This window comes from Geotrypetes seraphini, chromosome 5, assembly GCF_902459505.1.
Source record: "Geotrypetes seraphini chromosome 5, aGeoSer1.1, whole genome shotgun sequence".
In the NCBI taxonomy this organism is placed as follows: domain Eukaryota; kingdom Metazoa; phylum Chordata; class Amphibia; order Gymnophiona; family Dermophiidae; genus Geotrypetes; species Geotrypetes seraphini.
Genome location: NC_047088.1, coordinates 12,352,466 through 12,378,414, shown reverse-complemented (window position 1 = coordinate 12,378,414; position 25,949 = coordinate 12,352,466). Strand labels below are relative to the sequence as shown.

Here is a 25,949-nt window from a genome sequence, read left to right as displayed (position 1 = left end):
TGATCCTGAAGTCTGGAAACCCCGAGGGGGGGTGTTACCTTCATTGGAGGCGGCTGCTGTCTGAAGGTAGCCGTCTGCCGTGTGTCCTGCTTCCTGGCCACCTGCAGCTGCTGGGCTGCAGCTGCCGCGGCTGCAAGGGATTCTGGGATAGGGGGCTCCTGGGGCTCTGTCTGCCATTCTGCTTTCTGTTTCTCAAAGTAACTAGGAAGAAAAACAAAGAAGAAACGGGGTGAAAGGCTTTATTTAGTCATTTATTTAGCCCGTCCTCCCAAAGGAGCCCAGAACGGGTTACAAAAGTACATTTATAGTATGGGTAGGACATACTTTAGTGAGAAATATAGGGCTCCTTTCACTAAGGTGCTGGCGTTAAGGTCTAGCGGCAATTTAGTGCGTGCTATTACCTTTGTAAAAGGAGCCCATAGACTTTACAGCATTTACAGTGTGGACATAACATACGGACTTAAAATACAGACTTAGTGGACATGGAGGTAAAACAGGTTAGAGAATGTGGTACCAATTATGGTTATATTTGCGGTGGCAAGCGAGTTTTAGCGAGACTCCGTTTGGTGTATTTGGTGCAGTCTTTGTGATCCATCCGGACGCGGGTCGTTAAGGAGCCACCTATCAAGCCGTATCTCGTTAAATAGGTAGGACTAGCCCATGCCTCAGATACTAGAAACATAGAAACGTAGAAAGATGACGGCAGAAAAGGGCTATAGCCCATCAAGTCTGCCCACTCTACTGACCCACCCCAATAAGTCTAGATGCTAGTGACTCGTCCTACGTAGGGATCCCACGTAAGTGTCCCATTTTCTCTTAAAGTCAAGCACGCTGGTGGCCTCGACCACCTGCACTGGAAGCTTATTCCAGTGGTCTACCACCCTTTCCGTGAAAAAATACTTCCTGGTGTCGCTACTAAATTTCCCCCCTCTAAGTTTAAGCGGATGCCCTCTTGTGGTCGAGGGTCCTTTGGGGAAGAGGATGTCATCTTCCACCTCGACACGTCCTGTGATGAATTTAAACGTCTCAATCATGTCCCCCCTCTCCCTGCGTTCCTCTAAAGTGTAGAGCCGCATAATTTGAATTGCTGCAGCCTCTTTGCATCTTAGTTCCAGGTCATTTCTTTTATCCAAAGAAGAATGTTTTCATTATCTCCCTGCCATGCTGATTAGAAATAAATCTCCTTCCCTCCGTCTACTTTTCAGGGGCAAGTGAAACATAGAAACATAAGAGTATGATGGCAGAAAAGGGCCGTCGGCCCAACAAGTCTGCCCACTCCAAGAACCCTTCCTCAACAAGAACCCTCTTTCTAAGCATTTACCCGGAGCAAACCCAGATGTTTATCCCATCGTCCCTTGAAGTCGAGCGCGTTACTGGCCTCAACTACCTGACATGGAAGACCATTCCATCGATCAACCGCCCTTTCGGTGAAGAAATGTTTCCTGATGTCACCATGAAATCTCCCACCCTTGAGTTTGAGCGGATGCCCTCTTGTTGCCGTGGGACCCATAAGGAAAAAGATATCTTCCTCCACCTCAATAAGGCCCGTAAGATATTTGAATGTCTCTATCATGTCACCCCTTTCTCTGCGGTTTAGTAAAAAGGGAGGGGGGTATATTTGTCTATTTTTGTATAGTTGTTACTGAGGTGACATTGCATAAAGTCATCTGCCTAGACCTCTCTGAAAAAACCCCGGAATATAAATGATAATTAACATTTTCTCTGCGTACAGTGTGCTTTGTGGTTTTTTTTAAACTTTTATTGTTGGTAGATCATTTTGACTTGGTCATTTTAAAAGTAGCTCGCAAGCCCAAAAAGTGTGGGCACCCCTGCTCTAGACTGATCATACCCAATTCCCGCTCTTCTGTCATGCACATAAGTTCTTCATCCCTTAAACTGTACCGTTCCTTTGGGTCTCTACAGCCCAAATGCATGACCTTGCATTTCTTAGCATTAAATTTTAGCTGCCAAATTTCAGACCATACTTCAATCTTCACTAGGTCTTTCATCATGTTATTCACACCATCCGGTCTATTGCAGATTTTGGTATCATCTGCAAAGAGGCAAAATCTTACCTGACAGCCCTTCAAGCAATATCGTTTATAAAAATATTAAAAAGAACAGGCTCAAGAAGAGAACCTTGAGGCATACCACTGGTAACATACCTTTCCTCATTGCGATCTCCATTGACCACTACCCTATATCAACTTCCACTCAACCAGTTCCTAGCCCAGCCCGTCACTTTGGGACCTATCCCAAGGGCACTCAGTTTTTTTATCAGACGTCTGTGTGGAACACTGTCAAAGGTTTTGCTAAAATCTAAATACACCACATCTAGCATGAGAGGCAAACCCTGCCACATACACCCTATAGGGTGAGATATGAAGGCGTAACAGGAATTTATAGTACTGTTCTTGCAAAGTCACAGAACGAGTCAAACGCGGGAGACGTTTCATAAGAAGACGCAAACCATCTCCAGTTATCTGTTCAGAGGAGGAAAGATCCTGATTCCACACCACCGCCACAGCTTCATAGTCTCAAGAAGCACTGAAACTGCCCAAACCGACCTGATGAAAGGACAAACTGGTTCTTGGTTGTCGAGACAGGGTCAAAGTTTCCTGGACCATATCCGCCATGTCCTCATTCAAAGTATTATGGTCCAAAGAGTGTAGGTAATGCAAGACTTGACCAAAGGAAAACCAATCTCGAGCCTGCAAATGTCCTCGATCCTGGAGATCCTGAAAGGACAGAATAAATCCGTGCTCCGACACCACATCCTGCACATAGCGTAAACCAAGGCCTGTCCATCTCTATAAATTCAGCTTAGAGCCGTCTGGATCCAAGTCTCGATTCCCCGACCAGCCTCTCTTAACTTTTCCAGATATTTTCACATGTCTTCCTCTTTCTGCGATCTTTTGTAGTTTGAAAGCTAACCTCTTATTCCTTACCTTCTCAGCTACTATTTTTGAGAACCAAAGCGACATTTTTTTCCTCTTACGTTCACCTACTTGCCTCACATAAAGGTCTGTCGCCCTTACAATAACTCCTTTCAGTTTTGCCCACTGCATTTCTACTCCTTCCAAATGTTTCCATCCAGACAACAATTCCTTGACGTCATGCACATTTATGCTATATACTGTAGGTATTTAAACATCTTTATCTCCCCTCTCCAGCCTTTCCTCCAAAGTATACAGATTGAGAAAAGAACATAAGAATAGCCTTACTGGGTCAGACCAATGGTCCATCAAGCCAGTAGCCTTTTCTCACGGTGGCCAATCCAGGTCCCTAGTATAGCATCTGACCAAAACCCAAGGAGTAGCAACATTCCATTCAGAATCTCAAAAAAAAATAGAAAGATTCCAGAATCTCTGAGAGTAACAAGATTCTAGAATCCCAAAGAATAGCAACATTCTGTACTACTGATCCAGGTCAAGCAGTGACTTCCCCAATGTCTTTCTCAATAACAGACTATGGAATTTTCCTCCAGGAATTTGTCCCAACCTTTCTTAAAACCAGCTACACTACCCGCTCTTACCACAACCTCTATAAGAACATAAGAATAGCCTTACTGGGTCAGACCAATGGTCCTTCTAGCCTGTCTTCATGGTGGCCAATCCAGGTCACTAATACCTGGTAAAAGCCCAAAGAGTAGCAACATTCCACGATACCGATCCAGGGCAAGCAGTGGCTTCCCCCATGTCTCTCTCAATAACAACAAACTACTCCAGGAAATTGTTCAAACCTTTCTTAAAACCAGATATGCTGTCCCCATACGCCTTATGACGAAGGCCACGCACCATTTTAGTAGCTTTCCTCTGGACCGACACCATTCTTTTTATATCTTTTTGAAGGTGTGGATATAAGTGACATCATAGGAAGCAGATGTGGCAGAGGAAAGGCCCCAATGGGGCTGACCCCAAGATTCTTTGTACAGCGCTGCTCCTGCCAGCCAGCCACTGCCAATTTTGAAAGGCTGCGGGGAGGGGAGGAACAGAGATGCCAGACCCAGGTAGTGAGAGGGAGAGGGCAATCGCGTAGGAGTCCAACATAAGTCAGACGTTTAAAGTCCAGGGACTGCCTGTATCTGATTATAGGTTGGCCACTAAAGCTTATGCAGTTAAGTGCAATATACAGCCCTTAACCACATAGGCTGAAGCACATACGATAGTACTGCTTATTATATGGCCCAATTTAAGCAGCTATCTTATGTGGTTAAGGGTAGAATCTTGGCACTTAACCATGCAAATGCTAACTCTGCCTCTGGAGTGCCCACAAGTTAGCCAGTTTTGGCTCAAGCGCTAAGTCGTGCCTCAGACAAACAATTTAAACAGCCAGGAGCTTCTCTGTTCCCCTGAAATTGCTTTTAGTAGTGAGTGGAGAGGTATTACATGAGGTAAAACGTTGCGCCCAGTGAGTGGCTGGCGGAATGAATCAGAAATGAGGGAGGAGATGCAAATTAAAACGGATCTACATAAATCTATCGCTTGATAACTTTTTCCAGGGTTTTGCCTAATGCAGGAATTACTACAGAATGGAACGAGATGATCTGTTCTCAAAAGATAAAGTCTCACATCCTGGCAATGCACTGCAAGGCAGAATTCCAGCTTAGGCCCCAGGGACAAATTCTTTGTAAAGCATTAAGCACCGATGGCTTCCAAACAGCTGGTTATGTCAATGTTTCCCAGCTCCAATCTCTAAGGGTTTGATTTATAAAAGCTTTTTCCCATGGGCACAATATTTCTAGCCCGATACTGTCTCGCTGCAGCAGAATCAATATGCATTCAATGAATAATACATATATTTGCTGCCGTCCTGCCGAAGCGAGAAAAGTTTATCACCACCACAGCAGGGTAACTCCAGCTGGCTAAAACATGCACCACTGATCAAACGTTACATCGTAAAATATGTTTTCCTTTTAAAAAAAACAAAAAAACCTGGTTTTACAATTGCTTCTGCTGGATGTCTGGAAAAGTCACTGCTTTGTTTAAATTTCGCTCAAGGCTCCTTTTAACTTCAGTGTTCTCTGTGGTTCAGGGCAGAGGCCTGTGGCCACAGACCTGAGGAAAAGGATGCAGGTGTTTTTGCATCAGACAAAAAAAAAAAAAAATACAATGAGCTTTGTAGTCTATGACAAATCAGAGTCAAGTTAAAGGTCGTGATCACATAATATCATGAAAATAGAGAGAATCCCTGAGAAAACATTTTAGAGAGAGAGACATAGATCGATAAAGGATCATGGATTTGATATACTTGTCTGGGTATACAACCAAAGTGGTTTACACATACTATAATAAGGTACTTCTCACAATACCTGGTCAGACAAATCTGATCAATTGGATAGAGGATGTGCACTAGATATGTTATATTTAGATTTTAGCAAAGCCTTTGACAGTGTTCCACAGACGTCTAATAAATAAACTGAGTGCCCTCGGGATGGGTCCCAAAGTGACGGGCTGGGTCAGGAACTGGTTGAGTGGAAGACGACAGAGGGTAGTGATCAATGGAGATCACTCTGAGGATAGGGATGTTACCAGTGGTGTGCCTTAAGGTTCTGTTCTTGGGCCTGTTCTTTTTAACATTTTTATAAATGATATTGCTGAAGCGTTGTCGGGTAAGATTTGCCTCTTTGCAAATGATACCAAAATCTGCAATACAGTAGACATCCAGGATGGCGTGAATAACATGAAGAAAGACCTGGTGAAGCTTGAAAAATGGTCTGAAATTTGGCAGCTAAAATTTAATGCTAAGAAATGCAAGGTCATGCATTTGGGCTGCAAAAACCTGAGTTTAGGGCAGGGATCTCAAAGTCCCTCCTTGAGGGCTGCAATCCAATCGGGTTTTCAGGATTTCCCCAATGAATATGCTTTGAAAGCACTGCATGCACATAGATCTGCCCTTCTCTGTTGTAAACCATATTCGCTGATTCCTTGTTGTATCTGTATTCACTGATTGTAACTATTCGCTGATTGTCCAGCCCTTCTTTATTGTAAACCACCTCGAACTACTACGGCTTTGGCGGTATATAAGAAATAAAATAATAATAATCTCATGCATATTCATTGGGGGAATCCTGAAAACCCGACTGGATTGCGGCCCTCAGGGAGGGACTTCGAGACCCCTGGTTTAGGGGGTGAAGAGCTTATGTGCACGAGAGAAGAGCAGGACTTGGGTGTGATTGTATGTGATGATCTTAAGGTGACCAAACAGGTTAAAAAAGTGACGGCAAAAGCAAGAAGGATGCTAGGTTGCATAGGGAGAGATATGGTCAGTAGGAAAAAGGAGATATTGATGTCCCTGTATAAGACTTTGGTGAGACCTCATTTAGAATATTTTGTACAATTCTGGAGGCCACACCTTCAAAAAGATATAAAAAGGATGGAGTCGGTCCAGAGGAAGGCTACTAAAATGGTGTGTGGTCTTCATGATAAGGCGTATGGGGACAGACTTAAAGATCTCAATCTGTATACTTTGGAGGAAAGGCAGGAGAGGGGAGATATGATAAGAGACCTTTAAATACCTGCGTAATATAAATACGCATGAGTCAAGTCTCTCATTTGAAAGGAAACTCTGCAATGAGAGGTCATAGGATGAAGTTAAGAGGTGATAGGCTCCGGAGTAATCTGAGGAAATACTTATTCACAGAAAGGGTGATAGATGGGGGTGAACAGTCTCCTAGTAGAGGTGGTAGAGACAAAGACTATGTCTGAATTCAAGAAAGCATGGGATAGGTACGTGGGATCTCTTAGAGAGAGGAAGAGATAATGGTTACTACAGATGGGCAGACTGGATGGGCCATTTGGCCTTTATCTGCCATCATGTTTCTCTGTTTCTAAGCGACTTGCCCCAGAGAGAGGGGTGTAACCTGCATTTAAAGGCACGCGCAATCCTAAATAAAGACACAGAGGAGGTAATCCGCATGTTCTTCACAGACTGGCCTGGAGGACTCTCGCAACCTTGCTGAGCAGACTAGATGGACCAAGCTAGTCTTTATCTTCAATCTGTCAGAGACCCCAAATATCACCATCATTCCGTCTACCTGAAAATGATGAGTTGACCCTGCAAACTCAGACTGCAGCCAGGCGCGTGCAACAGGTTCCGGCACAGTTCTCTCTATCTAGCAAGAGCCAAGAGGGTTCCTCCATTCTCTTACCCCCTCCATAGTTTTAACCAGTAAAACAGCACTTTCATAAAAGTTGATTTTAAAACACACGGAAAGTATCAAGGTCTTCGTAAAACCAAATTTTCTACATGCACCAAAGTATCATGGCTGCAGCACCCAGATCGGATTGATCCCGGCAAGTTTATAAACCAAAATTAAAAAGCATTAAGAAAACCACCAGGTCTGTGGGCTCATATGTAGAGCTGGATTTACCAATGTCAGGTCATGTTAACCAAAAGCTTCATTTGATTGAATTATGGGAGGGTTATTCTCATAGCGCTTCCTCCAGACACTAAACAGGAAATATATTCTTTTGCAATTACTATGAGGGAAAATTATTCTAATAAATTTCCCTCATAGTACTACTGTTTGTTTGGGGGGGGGCAGAGGGGGGAATCTTGTTGCTGGTACATGTTTTCTTTTCCTAGGGAAAGAAGTGGGAAATACTTTTTTTAAAAACTGAAATACTGTAAATCTGAATTTCGCTACCAGTAACTATTTGGTTTCCAAAATATGGAAATGTAGCCAAACATTTTCCATACTCAAGTAACTAGAAGCAAACAAGTTCTCATCCGTTCCTCCTTCGCAACTGAACACGTGGTACCCTTTCCCGGCTTCCCCTCTCCTAAAGAGCTCCATTAAGCTTAGTGGCCAAGGGAAGCCACATTTCTTACACATAGGTTAGTGATGTTGTACCTGGTTGCAGGAGACCACGCAACTTACTCAAGTGACAGTTTCTCCTCCTCCTCACACAAGTCTGGCAACCTCTGTAGCCCCAGCGTCATCCTCAGGGCGTCCACATGCTCTTTCAGAGGTTTGTACTCTTCGTGGAGCCGTCTGGTTGACTCCAAGAGTTTGTTCAAATCATTCTCGGATTGTTTGATCGTGTTCTCCATCTGAAGCAGACAAGAAGGACCAATGAGCAGGCGGATGTATAAACAGCAATTCCATCACAGGCTTAAGAACACACCAAACTATCGAACTCCCAATAATCTCTCTACTAGATTTGAAGGAAGTAGCTGGATGCAGCCCTGGCCATTATATGTAACTAGGAATGAGAGAGGGAGGATCACTGGGCTGTAGGGCGAGTGTGGCTAATTCAGGATCATAGAGGCAAGGGACTGGCTCTGGAAAGGCTGTAAAAATAAATCAATCTAAAAGCTCCTAAAGGGGGCCAAATTAGCTCAAGGGAATGAGTTGCTGGGAGATCACTGACAAATCCGTGCAGGACAATTGCGGGGTCTGAGGAGTCTGAGCAAATCAGGGCCTTCCAGATATCCACTAAAGCAGCGGTCTCAAACACGCATGCGGCTTTCCAGGTGCTATTTTGCGGCCCGCAGTCTGGACGCGATCAAAACAGCATTTCTCTTCCCCCTTCCCTTCCTTTTGGAGCAGCAGCGTGTCTGGCCGGCTCAGTCGATCGTTCCGTTCAAAGCTGCGGGTTGGCGGCTCCTCGCACTATCCACTCCTGCATCGGAAGCCTCTCTGATGTCACAACATCAGAGAGGCTTCAGACGCAGGCACAGATCTCGCGAGGAGCCGCCACCCGCGGCTTTGAACGGAACGATCAACTGAGCCGGCCAGACATGCTGCTGCTCCACAAGGAAGAGAACGGAAGGGGAGGGGAAAAGAGAAATGCTTCTGCTGCACAGGAAAGGGGAAAGGAAAATGCTGCTTCTGTTGCTGCTGCACCCAATTGGGGAAAAAGAGGGAAGGAAGGAGAAGGAAGACAAGGGAGAGGAGAGGAACAAGAGAAGCCAAGTTCATGGGAGGGAGGGAAGGAAAGGAGATATCAGACCATGGAGGGGGAGGGAGAGAGAGAAAGGAAGGAAAGAGATGCCAGACCATGGAAATAGGATGGAAGAAGAGACAGATAGGAAGGGAAGGGAAGACATGGAAACGTAGATTTTGAAAAGAAAGCAGAAAAATTGAACATTAAAAGTTAATGCCAAAGATGGATGCAAGGCAGAAAGTGAAGACGGAGAGAAAAACAGTCAAAGGACAAGAAGGCCCTGGAAACATAGTTGAAAGCACAGAAAAATAAAGTCACCAGACAGCAAAGGTAGGGAAAATGATTTTATTTTCAATATAGTGATTGAAATGTGTCAGTTTTGAGAAAGAAAAGATATTAAACTTTAAATGTGAGGGCTGAAGAAAAAATAGTTAATGACAATTTTGCATAAGGTAAAACTCTTTATAGTTTATATATCTTTCCTTTTAACTGTAAAGGAACGTTTTATAAACTATAAAGAGTTTTACCTCATGCAAAATTGTCATTTCTTTAATAAGGCATTAACTATTTTTTCTGCGGCCCTCCAAGTACCTACAAATCCAAACTGTGGCCCCACTAAGGGTTTGAGTTTGAGACCACTGCACTAAAGGGTTCCCATAATCATGATGTAAACCTAACCCTTAGATAGGAAGTGAATATTTTGAGTGTAGTAGGGGGTCCCTCCATACCCCACTCCCCACAAAAAAGAGGGTTACTTTGTAACCCTCAAAAAGACAAAATAGGCGGGGTGCAATTCAGTGCGTGCATTTGTCCATGCACGCAAATGTCGGGGCGCCGTTGTCTTGCACGCATTTGACGGGTCACCAACAAGACTGGGGCAGAAGTCTAGGGCAGGCAAGGCAGAGTAAGCTAGGGCTAACAGATTTCTTAATGAAAAAAAAGGACACATGGCCCCGCCCCAATCTCCTGGCCCCGCCCTGTTCCACCCCATTCTGTACCAGCCCCACCCCCTCATCTCTCCCCGGGGGGCTTCCGAGAAAGCACGGATGCAAAGGGATGACAAAGTTACAAGAAACCTACCAGACACCTTCCCCGTAAAGTACATTTTATACAGTATAGTATTTGCAATGCAACCCTTGTCAACCAGTGAAGAAGATATTCAACTATTAAGCTAAGTTTATCATTTTTGACATCCTAATAAGATTTACAACGTTACACTTTTAAGTGCAAGTGCAATGATTGTAAGCCAAGCACCAGTGGGGAAAATCCACCATGGCCTCGCTAGTTCAAAAATCTCTGAGCACTCCAAAAGCTCTTCATACGATATGTGTAATTTGGAGTGGTCTCCATCTTTAGTATAAAGTCACCATGTATGATTGCCAGCTGCCTGTTTTCCTGTTACATCCTTTAAAAAAAGGCCCATTAATCTTATAAAATGGCTATAAATCAACAATCAGAATCAACCAGAAGACGAGCCAATAAAAATATATAGATAACATTATAGCAATTTTTCAAAACATTTTTAGACCTTCAGAAGCAGCATTTGCTCCTATGGAGCTCCCATGGCCACTTGTTTCTTCGCGGTCTCATTTTTTTTGTTTTATGCATGTACAGTCTTAAATAAATTCTGTATTTTTCATCCAATACAATTTGTGAACTGATATGGGCAAAAGCATAAACACTTATCTTTGATTGCTGTTGTGTATCTACAGTATTTTAATATAGCGCTTTATGGCAAAATCCTTGTCCAAACCAACACCCTTCTTTGAAGGGATAAACAGTCAGATGGACAAAGGGGAACCCATAGACATCATTTATCTCGACTTCCAAAAAGCCTTTGACAAGGTACCTCATGAGCGGCTACTTAGGAAGCTGTGGAACCACGGGGTGGAAGGGGACGTATACAGATGGATTAAACACTGTTGGCAGGCAGAAAGCAAAGGGTTGAAGTAAAGGGCCACTACTCGGACTGGAAGAGGGTCACGAGCGGTGTTCCGCAGAAGTCAGTGCTCGGACCGCTGCTGTTCAATGTATTTATAAATGACCTGGAAGTGGAGACGAAGTTTCAAGTTATAAAATTTGCGGATGACACCAAACTCTGTAGCAGGGATAGAATCACGGAAGAATGAGAAGACCTACAAAGGGACCTAAACAAACTGGAAGAGTGGGCAAATAAATGACAAATGAACTTTAATATAGACAAATGCAAGGTCATGCATATAGGGAAGAAGAACCCGATGTTCAGTTACGAAATGGGGGGATCAGTGCTAGGGGATAGTAACCTTGAAAAAGACTTGGGTGTGCTGGTGGATACAACAATGAAGTCAACGGCACAATGCGCAGCAGCCTCAAAGAAAGCAAATAGAATGTTGGGTATTATTAAGAAGGGTATTACGACCAGGACAAAGGAAGTCATCATGCCGCTGTATTGCGCGATGGTGCGCCCACATCTGGAGTACTGTGTCCAATTTTGGTCACCGTACCTCAAGAAAGACGTGGCGATACTTGAGAGGGTTCAGAGAAGAGCGACGAAAATGATAAAAGGGATGGAAAACCTTCCATACACAGACAGGTTAGAAAGGCTGGGGCTTTTCTCCCTGGAAAAGCGCAGACTCAGAGGAGACATGATAGAGACTTTCAAGATCATGAAAGGTATAGAAAAGGTAGAAAGGGACAGATTCTTCAGCCTATTAGAAACCACAAGAACAAGGGGGCACTCAGAGAAATTGAAAGGGGACAGGTTTAGAACCAATGCCAGAAAGCTGAAAGAATGCAAAATTCACAAGTGCTTCCAACCTTTTGCACGCCGCTGTAAACACATGCCCTGCATCATCATTCCATAAATGAAGCTGCAAATCATGCATATAATTTCTAAACTACCTGAGTATGTGCTGGATCTGAGAGTCTATTATATAAAGATTTATAAGGGCAGTACGTAGAGGCCCCTATATAACAGCCACCTATTAGACATTCCACATCGGTGTCCTCATAAAAATCAGGCCCTTTGCATATGACGTGTTTCAGAAAACGTATGGAAGCAAAATGCTTGAGCCGTGGAGGAATACCCATTTCTAATTTTGTTATTTATCAGCGTAGCCACTATCACGTGCTTTGGGGCTGTAAACCTTCTCTCGAGTTGGGTCCTACCCTGTTTATTGTGGTGCTGAGATCTGAGGCACAGATACCTGATGTTTTACGCTCATCCCTCCATCCCTTTCCAAGAGCCTATTAAAAGTGTGCCTTGTTGTAGAAATCATTCTTTAAATTTCCTATAATGCAGCTCTGGTCTGATCTGTGCAGTGTTGAAAAACTTATTTGCTATAGAAGAGCTATACAGAGGGTTCTGAAAAAGCCAAAGCAGGTGTGAGGACCGATCAACATAACAGAAAAAACTTTATTTATGAATTGCAGATTCCTCACGAATCTGTGCGATTTACAAAGATAAACCCAGCACATTAACTGTTGTATTTGCAATCAATTAAAACCATACAATAATAATTTTCCAAATTTACTAAACAAATAAATTTTCATTAAGCTTCTAAAATGCACATAAGAGAATGACAGTGAAATTAACAGTTGAATTATAGACTCCAATTTGGCCGCTTGGTATGAAAGTAAATCGGTTACATATCTTTTATACTTGCATTCCTTTACTGACGGAAATGGCTCCAACAAAAAGCCAGTCCTTGTAACCATCCATCTTAACATTGATAACTTTGTCAGGCTTCGGTCTTGGTTAGCCTGAAGATCTGAGAAGCTTGTTTTGCGTCCTGCTGGGCCATTTCTCTTGGTGTCTTCTGAAGTTCAAATAGCACAGCTCCACTGTGTCAGCTCCTGGGGTCTTTTTCCCCAGTCTGGAGGGAGACACAGCTATCAAAGATCTGGAAACATTTTTTTTTTTTGGGGGGGGGGAGGGAGCCGGGGAGAAAGCTGGATGAAAGGAACAGCTGAACTAAATCAAGAGTGATCTCTTTTTCAGGCTAGTAAAAGGAGTCACGTGAAGATGATGGGTTGCAGGAGGGGGAAGGCACAGCTTGATGCAAACAGCGATGGATATATGCCCTGTTTCCCTCATTCTATAAATGGCGCACGGTTTTCCACCAGGTTCATTTATGTGCATTAACTGGCTCAATTGATGCTTAATTGCAATAACTATCAATGACTGGCCTTAACATGTGCACGTCTCCTAAGGGAGTGTGGCCAAGGGAGGGGGCACAGATGGGTCCAGGGCATACCTAGCATTCAGGAGCAGTTTTATGGAAAGTGTGTGTTATTACGTACTTACTGTATATGCCAGTAGTGGGCAGGCATAAATGCAGACTTACTTATAAGCTATATTCTGCAATATTAATAATAATAATAACTTTATATCTATACCGCAATATCACAAGTAGTTCAGGGAGCACTTGTAATGAGAGTGGTTAAACATGTATTCCATTTGCCAGCTTGGAACAACAGTGATCTATCAAGGAATCTCTTGTAGACACAGCTCTTCAATGGTAGTTCCACAAAAAATTGTGTTCCGGAATTTATGCTCAGTGCCCTGTATCTTGGCACCTGGCTGCACATGCCCTTTACTGAAGCTACCCCTGTGTGTATACTTATAAACATAGGAACATGACATCTGCCCAGCCACACCATCTCTTCCTCTCACTAAGAAATCTCACATGCTTCTTCCAAGGGGTTCTTCCTCACTACGACTGAAATTATACCACTGGGCAGAAGGGGGTGCTAGCCCAAAAGGGAGTGAACTACATTAGAGTTTCTCAACACGACACTGCGTGGGTCTCCCTCCCTCCTTCCTCCTTAATTGCCCTCCTTCCTATCCGCCCCCTCCGTCGAAATGCCGCTGCTCCAATGTCAGAGGGAAGCCTTCCGGGTCAGCGGGAGATCCCTTCAGGGCTACTCCTTCCGACCTTCAGCCATACAGGAACGCATCACAGGCAGCGGATTGTTATATGCCATCAACTCATGCTTGAGTCCTAGCGACCTGATGAATTAGATCTAAAAATACATCGGTTTTGTGCTAGTCTGGTAAGGTCCTCTAACATCATCCCTATGGTCACTTTCTTCGCCTGGTTCCAAACATTATGACCTTCTCCAATGATCTTTCTCTTCTGACAGTGTGACCAAAATAAGACAGTTGTAACTTCATCATTTGGACTTTGAGTGGCATAGCCGGTTTGATCTCTTCCAAAATTGATTTGTTAGTTATTGTGGTCCACAGCACGCCTAAAATCCTTCTCCTGCACCAAAGCTCAAATGAGTCAATCTTCTTTCTGTCTTGTTTCCGTAGTATCCAGCTTTCGCATTCGTAACTGACCAGAGCGAAAACGAGTGCGTAAATAAGTCTGACCTTCATTTGGAGTGTTACCTCATTGCCTTTGGATATTTTGTCGAGAGCCTTCATTGAAGAGCGACCAAGTGCTATTCTGTGGAGTATTTCCTCCCTGCTAGTTGCTTCATTGTTTACAAAAGAGCCCAGGAGATTGAAATCCTTTACAACTTCTATTCTATCGCCTACACTACGGTAATTGGAGTGAAGGCCCTGGTAGCATACTTCTGGTACATGGAATGCAGAGACCTTTGAACAAGGAAGAAGAAGTGGGATACAATGGTTGTCTATTTCAATGGTTGAGAAAGACTCAGGGAATATGGTAAATGGTGAAACCAGAGAGCATAATTATAAAAACATAAGAAATGCCTTCACCGGATCAGACCTTAGGTCCATCTAGTCTGGCGGCCTGCACACGCGGAGGCTAAGCTAGGTGTTCCCTGATGAAGACCTTGACATGACATGACATGATTTGGCCGTTGAAGGGTGGTAGATTCAAGAGTAATGTTAGGAAATTCTTCTTTACAGAGAGGGTGGTTGATGTGTGGAATGTGCTCCCGAGGGAGGTGGTAGAACAGAAAACGGTGGCAGATTCAAAAAAGTGTGGGAAGAACACAGAGGATCTCTAATCAGAAAATAATGGGTATACACTGAAGGAACTAGGGTTGGTACTGGGCAGTCTAGTTTGGTATGTGTCCCGTATGTGGACATTCAGTTGAGGATGGGCTGGGGAGGGCTTTGATGGCTGAAATGGTTCAGATGGGCTGGGGTGAGCTTTGATGGAAACTCCAGTAGACAGAACCTAAGCAACTACCGGGTAGGGCTCTGGGTCTCTGGCCCAAAAATATCTAAGGAAAAGGACAATTTTAATTAAATGATTGAATAAAGTGACTTGTCCAGGCTCACACAAGTCGCATTGTCAAAAACAGAGGAAGCTGCTAAATAAAGATCATTCTTTAACCCTCACTCAGGAGGGATCTAAATTATTACTGATCTTAACAACAGCGCATATGGAATCAAAATAACGTCATACTCCCGTCCTCAGTTTAATCAGTACTAAATATTTAGGAATTAACAGGACAAAGCAAAAAAGAGAATGCAGTTCCTGCCGACAGGATAGCGCAGGGAGTAGAGACAACATTTTATCTACTTATTTTAAAAATTTTCTTACCCACCTAATACCTAGGTGGCTTACAATAAAAAAAAAACATCCATAATTCATTCTCAAAGGACAAACACACAACAATAAAAACAGTTTCATATCCGACGCCACAGAAAACTCCTTGGACTTAGAATGTTTTTACTCTTGAAATCAATTGCCAAAGTCACCATCGGTCAAAGGACAAGTCAAGTTGCAAATGAATGATATGAACATCTGCATTGAAAAGCCTCTTTTTTGGCTGTTGCTGTCTGATCTCATTTCCAGGCTGGATCTCTCGCGGATATTGGAAGCCTGGGGTAATTTACAGCCACGTTTCACCTGTCAGCAGAAAGCGGCAGAAAACGGCAAAATAAATAAGCCCATCCGGCAGGCTTGGTCAGAATGTGTTCAGTATTTATCGATACAGCGATTAGGCTATCTTCTCCATTAGTCTGCTTTTTAACGAACAGCAGACTAGAGTGAATTGTTGTGTAAAACTCAAGTTTTGTAAAAGGTGCTTATCGTTCTGTTTGCCATTTCAGTGTTTTCAATAAAAAAAACCTCTTTCAAATCGGTGCGCAGCAACAGCTAAGAAAGCAAATAGAATAGTAGGAAAGGAACAGAGCACAAAAATGAGAATTTTATAATGTCTTTGTATCGCTCCATGGTGCAGCCACACCTTGATTACTGTGTGCTATTCTGGTCACCGCATCTCAAAAACCCCCAGATATAGCAGAAATTAGAAAAGGTACAGAGAAAGGGCGACAAAAATTATAAAGGGGTTTGCACGACTTCCCTATGAGGAAAGGCTAACGTGGCTAGGGCTCCTCAGCCTGGAGAAGAGACGGCTCAGGGAAGATATAAAATACAAAGTGGAGAGAAGCTGGTAAATGTGAATTGCTTGTTTAATCTTTCCAACATAAAAAACTAAGACTAAAGGGAATGCGATGAAGCTACAAAGTAGTAGATTTCAAACAAACTGGAGAAAATATTTCTTCACTCAGCGTGTAATTAAACTCTGGAATTCATTGCCAGAGGATGTGGTTAAAAAGAAGTTAGCTTAGCAGGGTTTAAAAAAAAGGTTTGGGATAATTTCCTAAAAAAGAAGTCCATAGGCCATTATTAAGACGGACTTGGAAAAGTCCACTGTTTATTCCTAGCATAAGCAGCATAAAATCTGGGTGTTTTTTTTTTAACTCTTTTGGGATCTTGCTAAGTACTTGTAACCCAGATTGTTGCAGTATGGCAATTCTTAAGTTACGTAAGCCAAACACACCTCTCCAGGAAGAAACGGTCCTCATTAGAAAACAGTGAACTTGTTCGCAAATTAGGCAATCCACCCAAATAAAATTCCAGGCAGTGGGATAAATACTACCCATGCAACCTACATACCAAGAGAGGGTCCATGAACTGCTGTGGAGACAGAGGGAAGTGTTTGAAACACTCTAAGTGCTGCTACGTCATCTCCTGATCTTTTTCTTGAACTGAATCAACCAATCTGGCCCAGCCGTAGAAGTGCTTTAAGCACATTATCTCCCGTTGCTGGGGCTCAAGTCTTGTGATAAAATCTGAATAATTACACTGCCGACTGATACAGACTCATGTGCATCTCCTAACCGGTATCCCCCTGTGTGGTGCAGTTGTGAAAGCTACAGCCTGAGCACCTGGCAGAAACCCAAAAAGTAGCAACATTCCAGAGCTGAGATTGTGATGTCATAATGCCTCATTCCACCAATGTCTAAGAGCCAACCTCAGCAGTGATGTCACAATGGCTTGACTGGCCTACACTTTTACTACATTTTAATTTCTAGAGTGGCACAGTGGTTAAAGCTACAAGCCTCAGCACCCGGAGGTCATGGGTTCAAACCCACATTATTCCTTGTGACCCTGGGCAAGTCACTTAACCCCATTGTCCCCATGTACATTAGACAGTTTATGAGCCCAGGGGAAAATACTAACAGTACCGTTCTCTCAGGTATTTGTAGCCCAAATGCATGACCTTACATTACTTAGCATTAAATTTTCAAGCTTCGCTATGTCCTTCCTCATGTTATTCACACCACCCCGAGTATCAACTTTATTGCAGATTTTGGTATCATCCACAAAGAGACAAGTCTTATCCAACAGCCCTGCAGCAATATTGTTTATAAAAATGTTTTAAAAAAGAGGCCCAAGAACAGAACCTTGAGGCACATCTTTGGCAACATCACTTTCCTCAGAGCGATCTCCATTGATCACTACCCTCTGTCATCTTCCACTCAACCAGTTCTTGACCCAGCAGCCAGGGAAAGTAGGTGGGGAAAAGATCGTGCCACAGGATCCTGCTGGGGTGGAGCATTTGGGCCCCCGATCCTAAGTGAGGGCATCTTTTTATTTGTACGTTTTTTGTATGGTACTTTTCATGTGATCATCTTAAGATGGCCAAACAGGTAAAGGTGACAGCGAAAGCTAGAAGGATGCTAGGTAGCATAGGGAGAGGTATGGCCAGTAGGAAAAAGGAGGTATTGATGCCCCTGTATAAGACTTTGGTGAGACCTCATTTAGAATATTGTGTACAATTCTGGAGGCCGCACCTTCAAAAAGATATAAAAAGGATGAAGTCGGTCCAGAGGAAGGCTACTAAAATGGTGTGTGGTCTTCGTGATAAGGCTTATGGGGACAGACTTAAAGATCTCAATCTGTATACTTTGGAGGAAAGCGGGAAAGGGGAGATATGACAGACGTTTAAATACCTACGTGGCATAATGCACATGAGTGGAATATCTTTCATTTCAAAGGAAGCTCTGGAATGAGATGACTTAGGATGAAGTTAAGAGGTGATAGGCTCTGGAGTAATCTAAAGAAATACTTTTTTACAGAAAGGGTGGTAGATGCATGGAACAGTCTCCCAGAAGAGGTGGTGGAGACAGAAGAAAGCCTGGGATATGCACGTGGGATCTCTTAGAGAAAGGAAGAGATAATGGTTACTGTAGATGGGCAGACTAGATGGGCCATTTGGCCTTTATCTGCCATCATGTTTCTATGTTTCTATAATCAGAAAGTTCTATGACATCACAATGCAGGTGTAAAGACCCTTAGCCTATAGGAGGAGGAGATGCAAATGTTAAGAGTCTTAGCCAATAGGGAGAGGAGGAGATAGTGGATGCTGTGGATGGGCCATTTGGCCTTTATCTGCCATCATGTTTCTATGTTTCTATAATCAGAAAGTTCTATGACATCACAATGCAGGTGTAAAGACCCTTAGCCTATAGGAAGAGGAGATGCAAATGTTAAGAGCCTTAGCCAATAGGGAGAGGAGGAGATAGTGGATGCTGCGGATGGACTATTTGGCCTTTATCTGCCATCATGTTTCTATAATCGGAAAGTTCTTTGACATCACAATGCAGGTGTAAACAGCCTTAGCCTATAGGAAGAGGGTATGCAAATGTTAAGAGCCTTAGCCAATAGGGAGAGGAGGAGATAGTGGATGCTGCGGATGGACTTTTTGGCCTTTATCTGCTATCATATTCTATGGGAACTTTTGTCCTTTTTGTTGTCTATCTCTTCCTGTCAGTGCATGAACCAATCACCACTAGGTTAACCGATTTTGAATCCTATTGCAGCTCCTTAATAACTCTAGAGTTGCTGGACCCTCCATTGCCCAGATATAAAATAAGTACCTGTATTGTATATAATACATAAACAGCTTTGATTCTAACCACAGAAAGGCGTTATATCAATCCTCCTCCCTTTTCCGTTGCAACGAGCTGTGGATTACAGCCACAATGTTAACGCAGCCGTCATCTGTACGCTCATCGATTGCAACATCTGGGCAGTAACTGACAGCAGTTACGATGCGTGGCTTTCTGCATCAACCCCCAAAACAGATGGAACCGGTACAACGGAATCCTATAGTTGTTTGGGACCGAGTCACATGTTTTGCAAAGCTTCGAATGACAGAGGGGAGATCAGCAATCAATGGAGTCCTGGTCTTCTAGGAACTTCATTTTACAATCAAACCTGAAACATACTTGTAAACGTTTCCTATAATATACAATCAGCACGATTGCTATGAAAGAGATCATAAGATGGAAAACCAGGACTGGATTAGCACAATGTAGGTGGGGGAAGACTAAGACAACGTGACCTCGTTAGTGTTCTCATCACAAGACCTGTGTTATCCACCAGAGCGAGATTTCCACCTACCTTACTAAAGGGCAGAGTGAGAAGTCTATAGGTTAAGATGGTATAATCTTTCCCGTTTATCATCTTGGTTGCTCTTCTCTAAATCTTTTCTAATTCCACTATACCAGGGGGAAGCAATTCCGGTCCTCGAGAGCCGGAGCCAGGTCAGGTTTTCAGGATCTTCACCATGAATATGTATGAGATGGATTTGCATGCACTGCCTCCTTGACATGCAAATCTATCTCATGCATATTTATTGTGGAGATCCTGAAAACCTGACCTGGCTCCGGCTCTCGAGGACCGGAATTGCCTACCCCTGCACTATACCTTTTTTGAGATATGGTAGCCAGATAACCAGAACTGATCGTAATACTCAAGGTGAGGTTGCACCATAGCGCAATACAGAGGCATTATAATATGCTTAATCTTATGCATATTATGTATATTGGTATTAGATCCCTTTGTAATATGTGTCATCTTTCATTATGGGGGTAGGGAGGGAATTTATTTGATGATAATAATAGTTGGAATTTCTTGAATTGTATATTTATATAATTAATTTATTACATTGTTATATTTTAAAATCTCAGCGAGAGGGAGAATTAGAAGTTTGCTGAGTGTTTTGCTCGCCTTGCAAAACACTCGCAAACCGGGTTACTTGCAAACTGAGGTTTGACTGTACAGTGGAACCTCGGTTTGCGAGTAACCCAGTTTGCGAGTGTTTTGCAAGACGAGCAAAACACTCAGCAAACTTTTGACTCGCCCCTGATAAACAAGCACTTACAGACCAGGAAGCGCTGCTTCAGGGGATTCCTCTTCCGTCTTCTGGCCAGCCTTCCACGTCGGGTGCCTTCTGTAGGTTGGAGGACCTCTGTCTGGGCCTGCGCGTCAATCATCATGCGCGGCGTGTGGGTGGGGCGGCGATCAGCTGCGTGGGCTCGGGTGGAGGCTCTCCAGCATGCGAGGAGCATCCGACGTGGAGGGCTGGCCGGCGGATGGAGGAGGCATCCCTCTGAAGGGGTTCTCCAGCGGCTGGCAGACATTACACGCACCCACCCCCACCCCCGAAGCGGCACTGTCGGGTTCTTGTTCCGATGACGGACGGAGGAGGCAGACTGAGGAGACAGCGCTGCAGCACCCGGCCCCGACAGGTACAGACCCTGGGTTCTGGAACCAACCGTTGCTGTTGCCACTATTGTCTATGGGGAACTTGGCTTTGATAAACGAGCATTTTGGATTACGAGCATGCTCCTGGAATGGATTATGCTCGTAATCCAAGGTACCACTGTATTGTATAATTGTGTATTTGATTGATTTCTTCAATAAAATGTTTCAACATAGATCCATAGTATATGTCGAATTAGGATAAAAACCTGAATTAAAAAAAACTTGTACTGTAACTATGTGAACTGTATATTTTGTACGTCAACCTGTAACCTGTTCTAAGTTCTTTTGGGAGAACGGGATCGAAAATGAATTGAATAAATAAATAAGATGGCATAATCTTATTATTTTTACTGATGTATGTGATTTTTTAAGATGTTCAAGCCTGAATTGTGTATGTGATACCGGGAGCCGCCTTGGACAAAGGCGGATTAGGAATGTTTGAAATAAATAAATGAAGAACACCCATTTCAGAGTAAACGCCTCCATCCCGGGACTTAGTACACACACCTATCATATTATTATTACCTAGTCACCCCCTTGTCACTACGTACCACATTGATGTCGGCGTGAATCAGTCGGAGCTCTTCCACGTGCGCCATCTTCTCCTGCAGTAGGAGGTCCATCTCCTGTTTGTACTCCTTCAGGTGTCTCTCCTCCGACTCCAGCGACTCAAACTCTGCTTTAAGGCGAGCTTTAATCTTCTCCATCTGCAAAGTCTTATTCCTAGAACAATAAAGGGTAATTCTATGAGATCCGGTGTAGTATGGTTCCACTATGGAAAGCTTGTGTCGTAAACAAACCAACAGATTCCTTTGATCGGACATTAGGAGTCAGTGCTGGATGCCCTTAATATGGTTCTGTATTGGGGATTCATAGTCTAAAGCGCGCAAGGACAAAGGCACGCCGACAACCGAGCGCAGGTCTTGACCGCGCCGAAGAAAAACCGTATTTTAAAGGGCTCCAACGAGGGGTGTTGATGGGGAACCCCCCCCCCACTTTACTTAATAGAGATTGCGCTGGCGTTGTGGGGGGTTTGGGAGGTTGTAACCCCCCTCATTATACTGGAAACTTAACTTTTTCCCTGTTTTTTAGGGAAAAAGTTACGTTTTCAGTATAATGTGGGGGGTTACACCCCCCCACACCATGGCAGCATGAGGCAGCGCGATCCCTATTAAGTAGAGTGGGGGGGGGTTTCCTCCCTACACCCCCCGTCAAAGGCCTTTAAAATACATTTTTTCTTCGGCACGATCAAGCCCTGCGCTCAGTTGTCTGCGCTAGGTTGTCGGCGCACCTTTGTCCTCACTTAAAAATGAATTTAAAAAACTTTCCTTTTTAGAGATGCATTTGCAAGTTAATCTTTTATCTTATTGCTTTGTTTATTTTATTTCCCCCAATTGTCTTATTATCCTTTTGTATTTTCCTTTGATGTCTCCTCTTTTCTTTACAAATTGTATTTCATCCCTTCTTACCTTGTGTTTAACAATGTTAATTTTTAGCACATTAAGCTTATTTATTAATTGTATTGACTGTTTTGTTACCCAACATATGTAATTTTTAAAATGTACACCGCTTAGAAACTTGGTTTAAGCGGTTAATCAAGCCATCTAATAAACTTGAAAACTTGAAACTCACGCGCTTTTGACCCATCACCTGTATTGGGTGATGCATTTACTCTTGGTATTCTTTGAGTTTATATACTAACATTTATTATTTGTTTGTTAAGAAAATGATGATTTCAAATGTCACTTTTTTTTTTTTTTTGCTTCCCTCCTACCAGGGAACGCTGAACTCATCTCTCATCCGGTGGCAGCATTAAAAAGTATATGTCACACATTTCAAATGCATATACAGTATTAGATCTCCAGTGTTGGCGCATTTTTGAGAGAGAAAAAACCAATAGTTGCCATGACTTATGAATCAACCCTCGAAAATCTCAATAAATAACTCTGAAAGAAGGCCCGCCTTGCAAAAACTCTACACTTCTAATATCGCCGCTCCCATAATGAAAAAAAGTCAACATAAAATGAACATTTTGGGCTGCACCTGTATTTCCAAGGACCAGCTCCAAGGAGACTCACTGACTCTCAATCAAAGCAACACCTCCTTCTGATTCCTTTAGGCCAGGGGTGTCAAAGTCCCTCCTCAAAGGCCGCAATCCAGTCGGGATTTCCCCAATGAATATACATGAGATCTATTAGCATACAATGAAAGCAGTGCATGCAAACAGATCTCATGCATATTCATTGGGGAAATCCTGAAAACCCGACTGGATTGCGGCTCTTGAGGAGGGACTTAGGCAATCCTTGTGTTAATGCCCTCACACCGTATAAATACGAGTCTTTCCTGAGCAGAAAATATTTATAATAAGTAAATTTAAAACAATGGCAACAGCAAGTTTCATTTAGACTATTTCCATAAAAATATACTTATCTTACCTGTGAAATAGGAATCCATTTTCTTGGCATGATTTCCAGAACCTCCATTGCTCATGTACATAATAATTTTAAATATTTGCCCTTCACACATATCATCACATTAAGAAAGCACTGTTTCTTTTTTTGTACAGATGACTGGACAAGATGTTAATCTGTAGCCCGCATTCAGCCGCTTAATTAGTCATTGCACTAATTGCAATCATTGTTGGACTTTAACATAAGCTCACCTTACTTATATTTTGGAACAGGAGGGGATGACTAGGTTTACATTTTTTTTAAAAAGTGATCCAATCTTGGCGTTTTTAGGCAAAAGGCATCAGTGATAAAGAGGGCTGATTAAAAAGTCGTGAGACCGCCTCTGTTTTTCTTTCCAAGAAGTAGACGTGGCAACTCTGTGCCAGGTCTCATGAAGTTCACACATTGATGTTTCTGAACGTGCAGTTGGATTGCCATGGTCTTCATTGTTGGGTCACTGCAAGAGGAAGAACTCTGTACGTTTTGTCATGGCAGATGAGGAAGTTGTGTCCCTGAGAGTATGCAGCATGGCCATTTCACCAGCATATGCTTGCCATAACATAGAAACATGACGGCAGATAAAGGCCAAATGGCCCATCCAGTCTGCCCATCTGCAGTAACCATTATCTCCTACTCTCCCTATTGGCTAAGGTTCTTAACATTTGCATCTCCTCTTCCTATAGGCTAAGGCTCTGTGCACCTGCATTGTGAGGTCATAGAGCTGCCCATCCGCAGTAACCATTATCTCTTTCTCTCTCTAAGAGATCCCACGTGCCTGTCCCAGGCCCTTTTGAATTCAGACACAGTCTCTGTCTCCACCACCTCTTCTGGGAGACTCTTCCACGCATCTACCACCATTTCTGTAATAAAGTATTTCCTTAGATTACTCCAGAGCCTATCACCTCTCATTCCAGAGCTTCTTTTCAAATGAAAGAGACTCGACTCATGTGTATTTATTACGTCGGTATTTAAACGTCGCTATCATATCTCCCCTCTTCCACTTTTCCTCCAAACTATACAGATTGATAACATTTCAAGAGTTTCATTACCGCTCTTTCCAAGTTTAATACAAAATTCAATCACATCTTGGAAAACCATACTATTCAAGAAATTTGCCAAATGATCTAACCAAACCGTATCAACCATTCCCAAATCCTGACGCATACTATAGCTATCAACCTTGTAATCTATGCCCAGGCTAATTTCTTGTTGTAAACTGCCTAGAACTGAAAGGTATTGGCGGGACAGCAGACATCAATGTAATGTAATGTAACTCTGGCACAGCGGTGTAGAAAGGGGAAGGGGCGGTTCGCTCTACACACTGTCACGGTGAGAGCAAGGGCACCCGTCCTCCTCGCTAACCCCCTGCTCCTTGCCGCACGTGCACACCACTTTCCTTTCCCCATACCTCTGTCACGCTCCTGGCATGAGCAGCAACCTCCAACCTGCTGTCGCACCAGCGTCGGCTCACCTCCTAGGCACGGGTCCAGGGGAAGGGGCGTGTGGAAGTGGGGGTTGGCGGGGGAGGGGTGCCATCACCCCAGGCACCTCTCACCTTCGCCACGCCACTGCTCTGGCGTACCCTCACCTGTGACCCAACAATGTCCAACTGCACGTTCAGCAACCTCAGAATCAACAGTAGCCACATCTATTTCTTGGAAAGACAAGCAGAGGCAAAATCGCATTACTTCTCAATCAGACCCTCCTAAATGCTATTGTGTGCATGTAAGGGGGGGGGGGATCTGCCTCTGCACCAGGGTCCCAGTCCGCATCTGCCGAAGGCAACAAGTGCACCAAAGCCTCCTTTTCATTAAGGCTGCGGTGTGATGCTCAGGCACGAGCTCCTTCCAGCAGCCCCACAGGGAAAAGCAGTTCTGGATGATGACGACCCCCCCCCCCGGCACCGAAATTCCTCAGCGCACCGCCCCTCTCGGCAACCTGTTGGTGCATTAAACGTTGCGCAGGGCTCGCGCGCATTAGAAAAAGCTGCAAGCACACGCCCCCGCGGAGGTGAATTTCCTCTTGCGGCGCGAGCGCTCTCGACTGGGCACCCAGCGATTTGCTGCCCCGCTCTCTAAAGCTCAGCTGCAGTTCAGTCGCTTCCCCCCCCCCTAAAAGCGAGCCAGGAGGGAAGTAATGCGGCATTACCTGATCTCTTTGATGCTTTCCAGTTTGCACATGATCTCCTGCTCATCAGCCATGCTTTTCACTCCCAAATCGAAACGGCAGCAAAACAATGCCAGGGCTCCAGGGTAGCGAGCCGAGCGCGGCGGGCGGAGGGCGAGCGAGGCCGCGGGCGCTGCCGGGAACTGTAGTGCCGAGCTGCCGAGCTCCGGCGGCGCTCGGCGGCCACGACAACTACACTTCCCAGAAGGCCGCGGGAGACGCTTTTGTTACGCCGCCAATCGATTCGCCACAGCCAAGGGACCGTGTCGTGTTGCATTTGTTCAATTAGTGCTGGAGCGGGTGGCAGAGCTCAGAAGCAGGGGGGGAGGGGGGTCTCTGCTTCCTTTGGAGACTAGGGCTATTCATATTTAACGCGACCATTTATTTTTCTCATCAAAACGGGACATCCATTAATTGTCAGTCCCACCCCAATCCCGCCCCCAATTTCTTCCATTCATTTTTCATGTACACATAATATCTTATTAATTCATAATGGTAACCATAAAATTAAAAACCCCACAAAGCTCACTATATGCAGAGAAAATGTTAATTATCATTTATATTTGGGGGGTTTCAAAGATGTCAAGGCAGATGACTTTAAAATATGCAATGTCACCTCAGTAACTATAGAAAAA

General features: G+C 43.9%; 1 protein-coding gene across 2 annotated transcripts in view; it reads right to left on the bottom strand.

The window, feature by feature from the left end:
• ZC4H2 (zinc finger C4H2-type containing) overlaps positions 1–25,449 on the bottom strand; it is a 29,529-nt gene extending 4,080 nt beyond the window's left edge. The window contains exons 1-4 of one of the 2 annotated variants that reach the window (XM_033947267.1): positions 25,297–25,445; positions 21,250–21,421; positions 7,883–8,055; positions 39–201 (exon numbers count right to left, since the gene is read on the bottom strand). In XM_033947267.1, the coding sequence (XP_033803158.1) occupies positions 39–201; positions 7,883–8,055; positions 21,250–21,421; positions 25,297–25,349 (561 nt within the window). In that variant the 5' untranslated portion in view covers positions 25,350–25,445. Of the gene's footprint in view, positions 1–38; positions 202–7,882; positions 8,056–21,249; positions 21,422–25,296 lie in introns of both variants that reach the window. The other variant, XM_033947268.1, reaches the window with a different exon arrangement.
• Between the last annotated feature and the right edge of the window lie 500 nt (positions 25,450–25,949).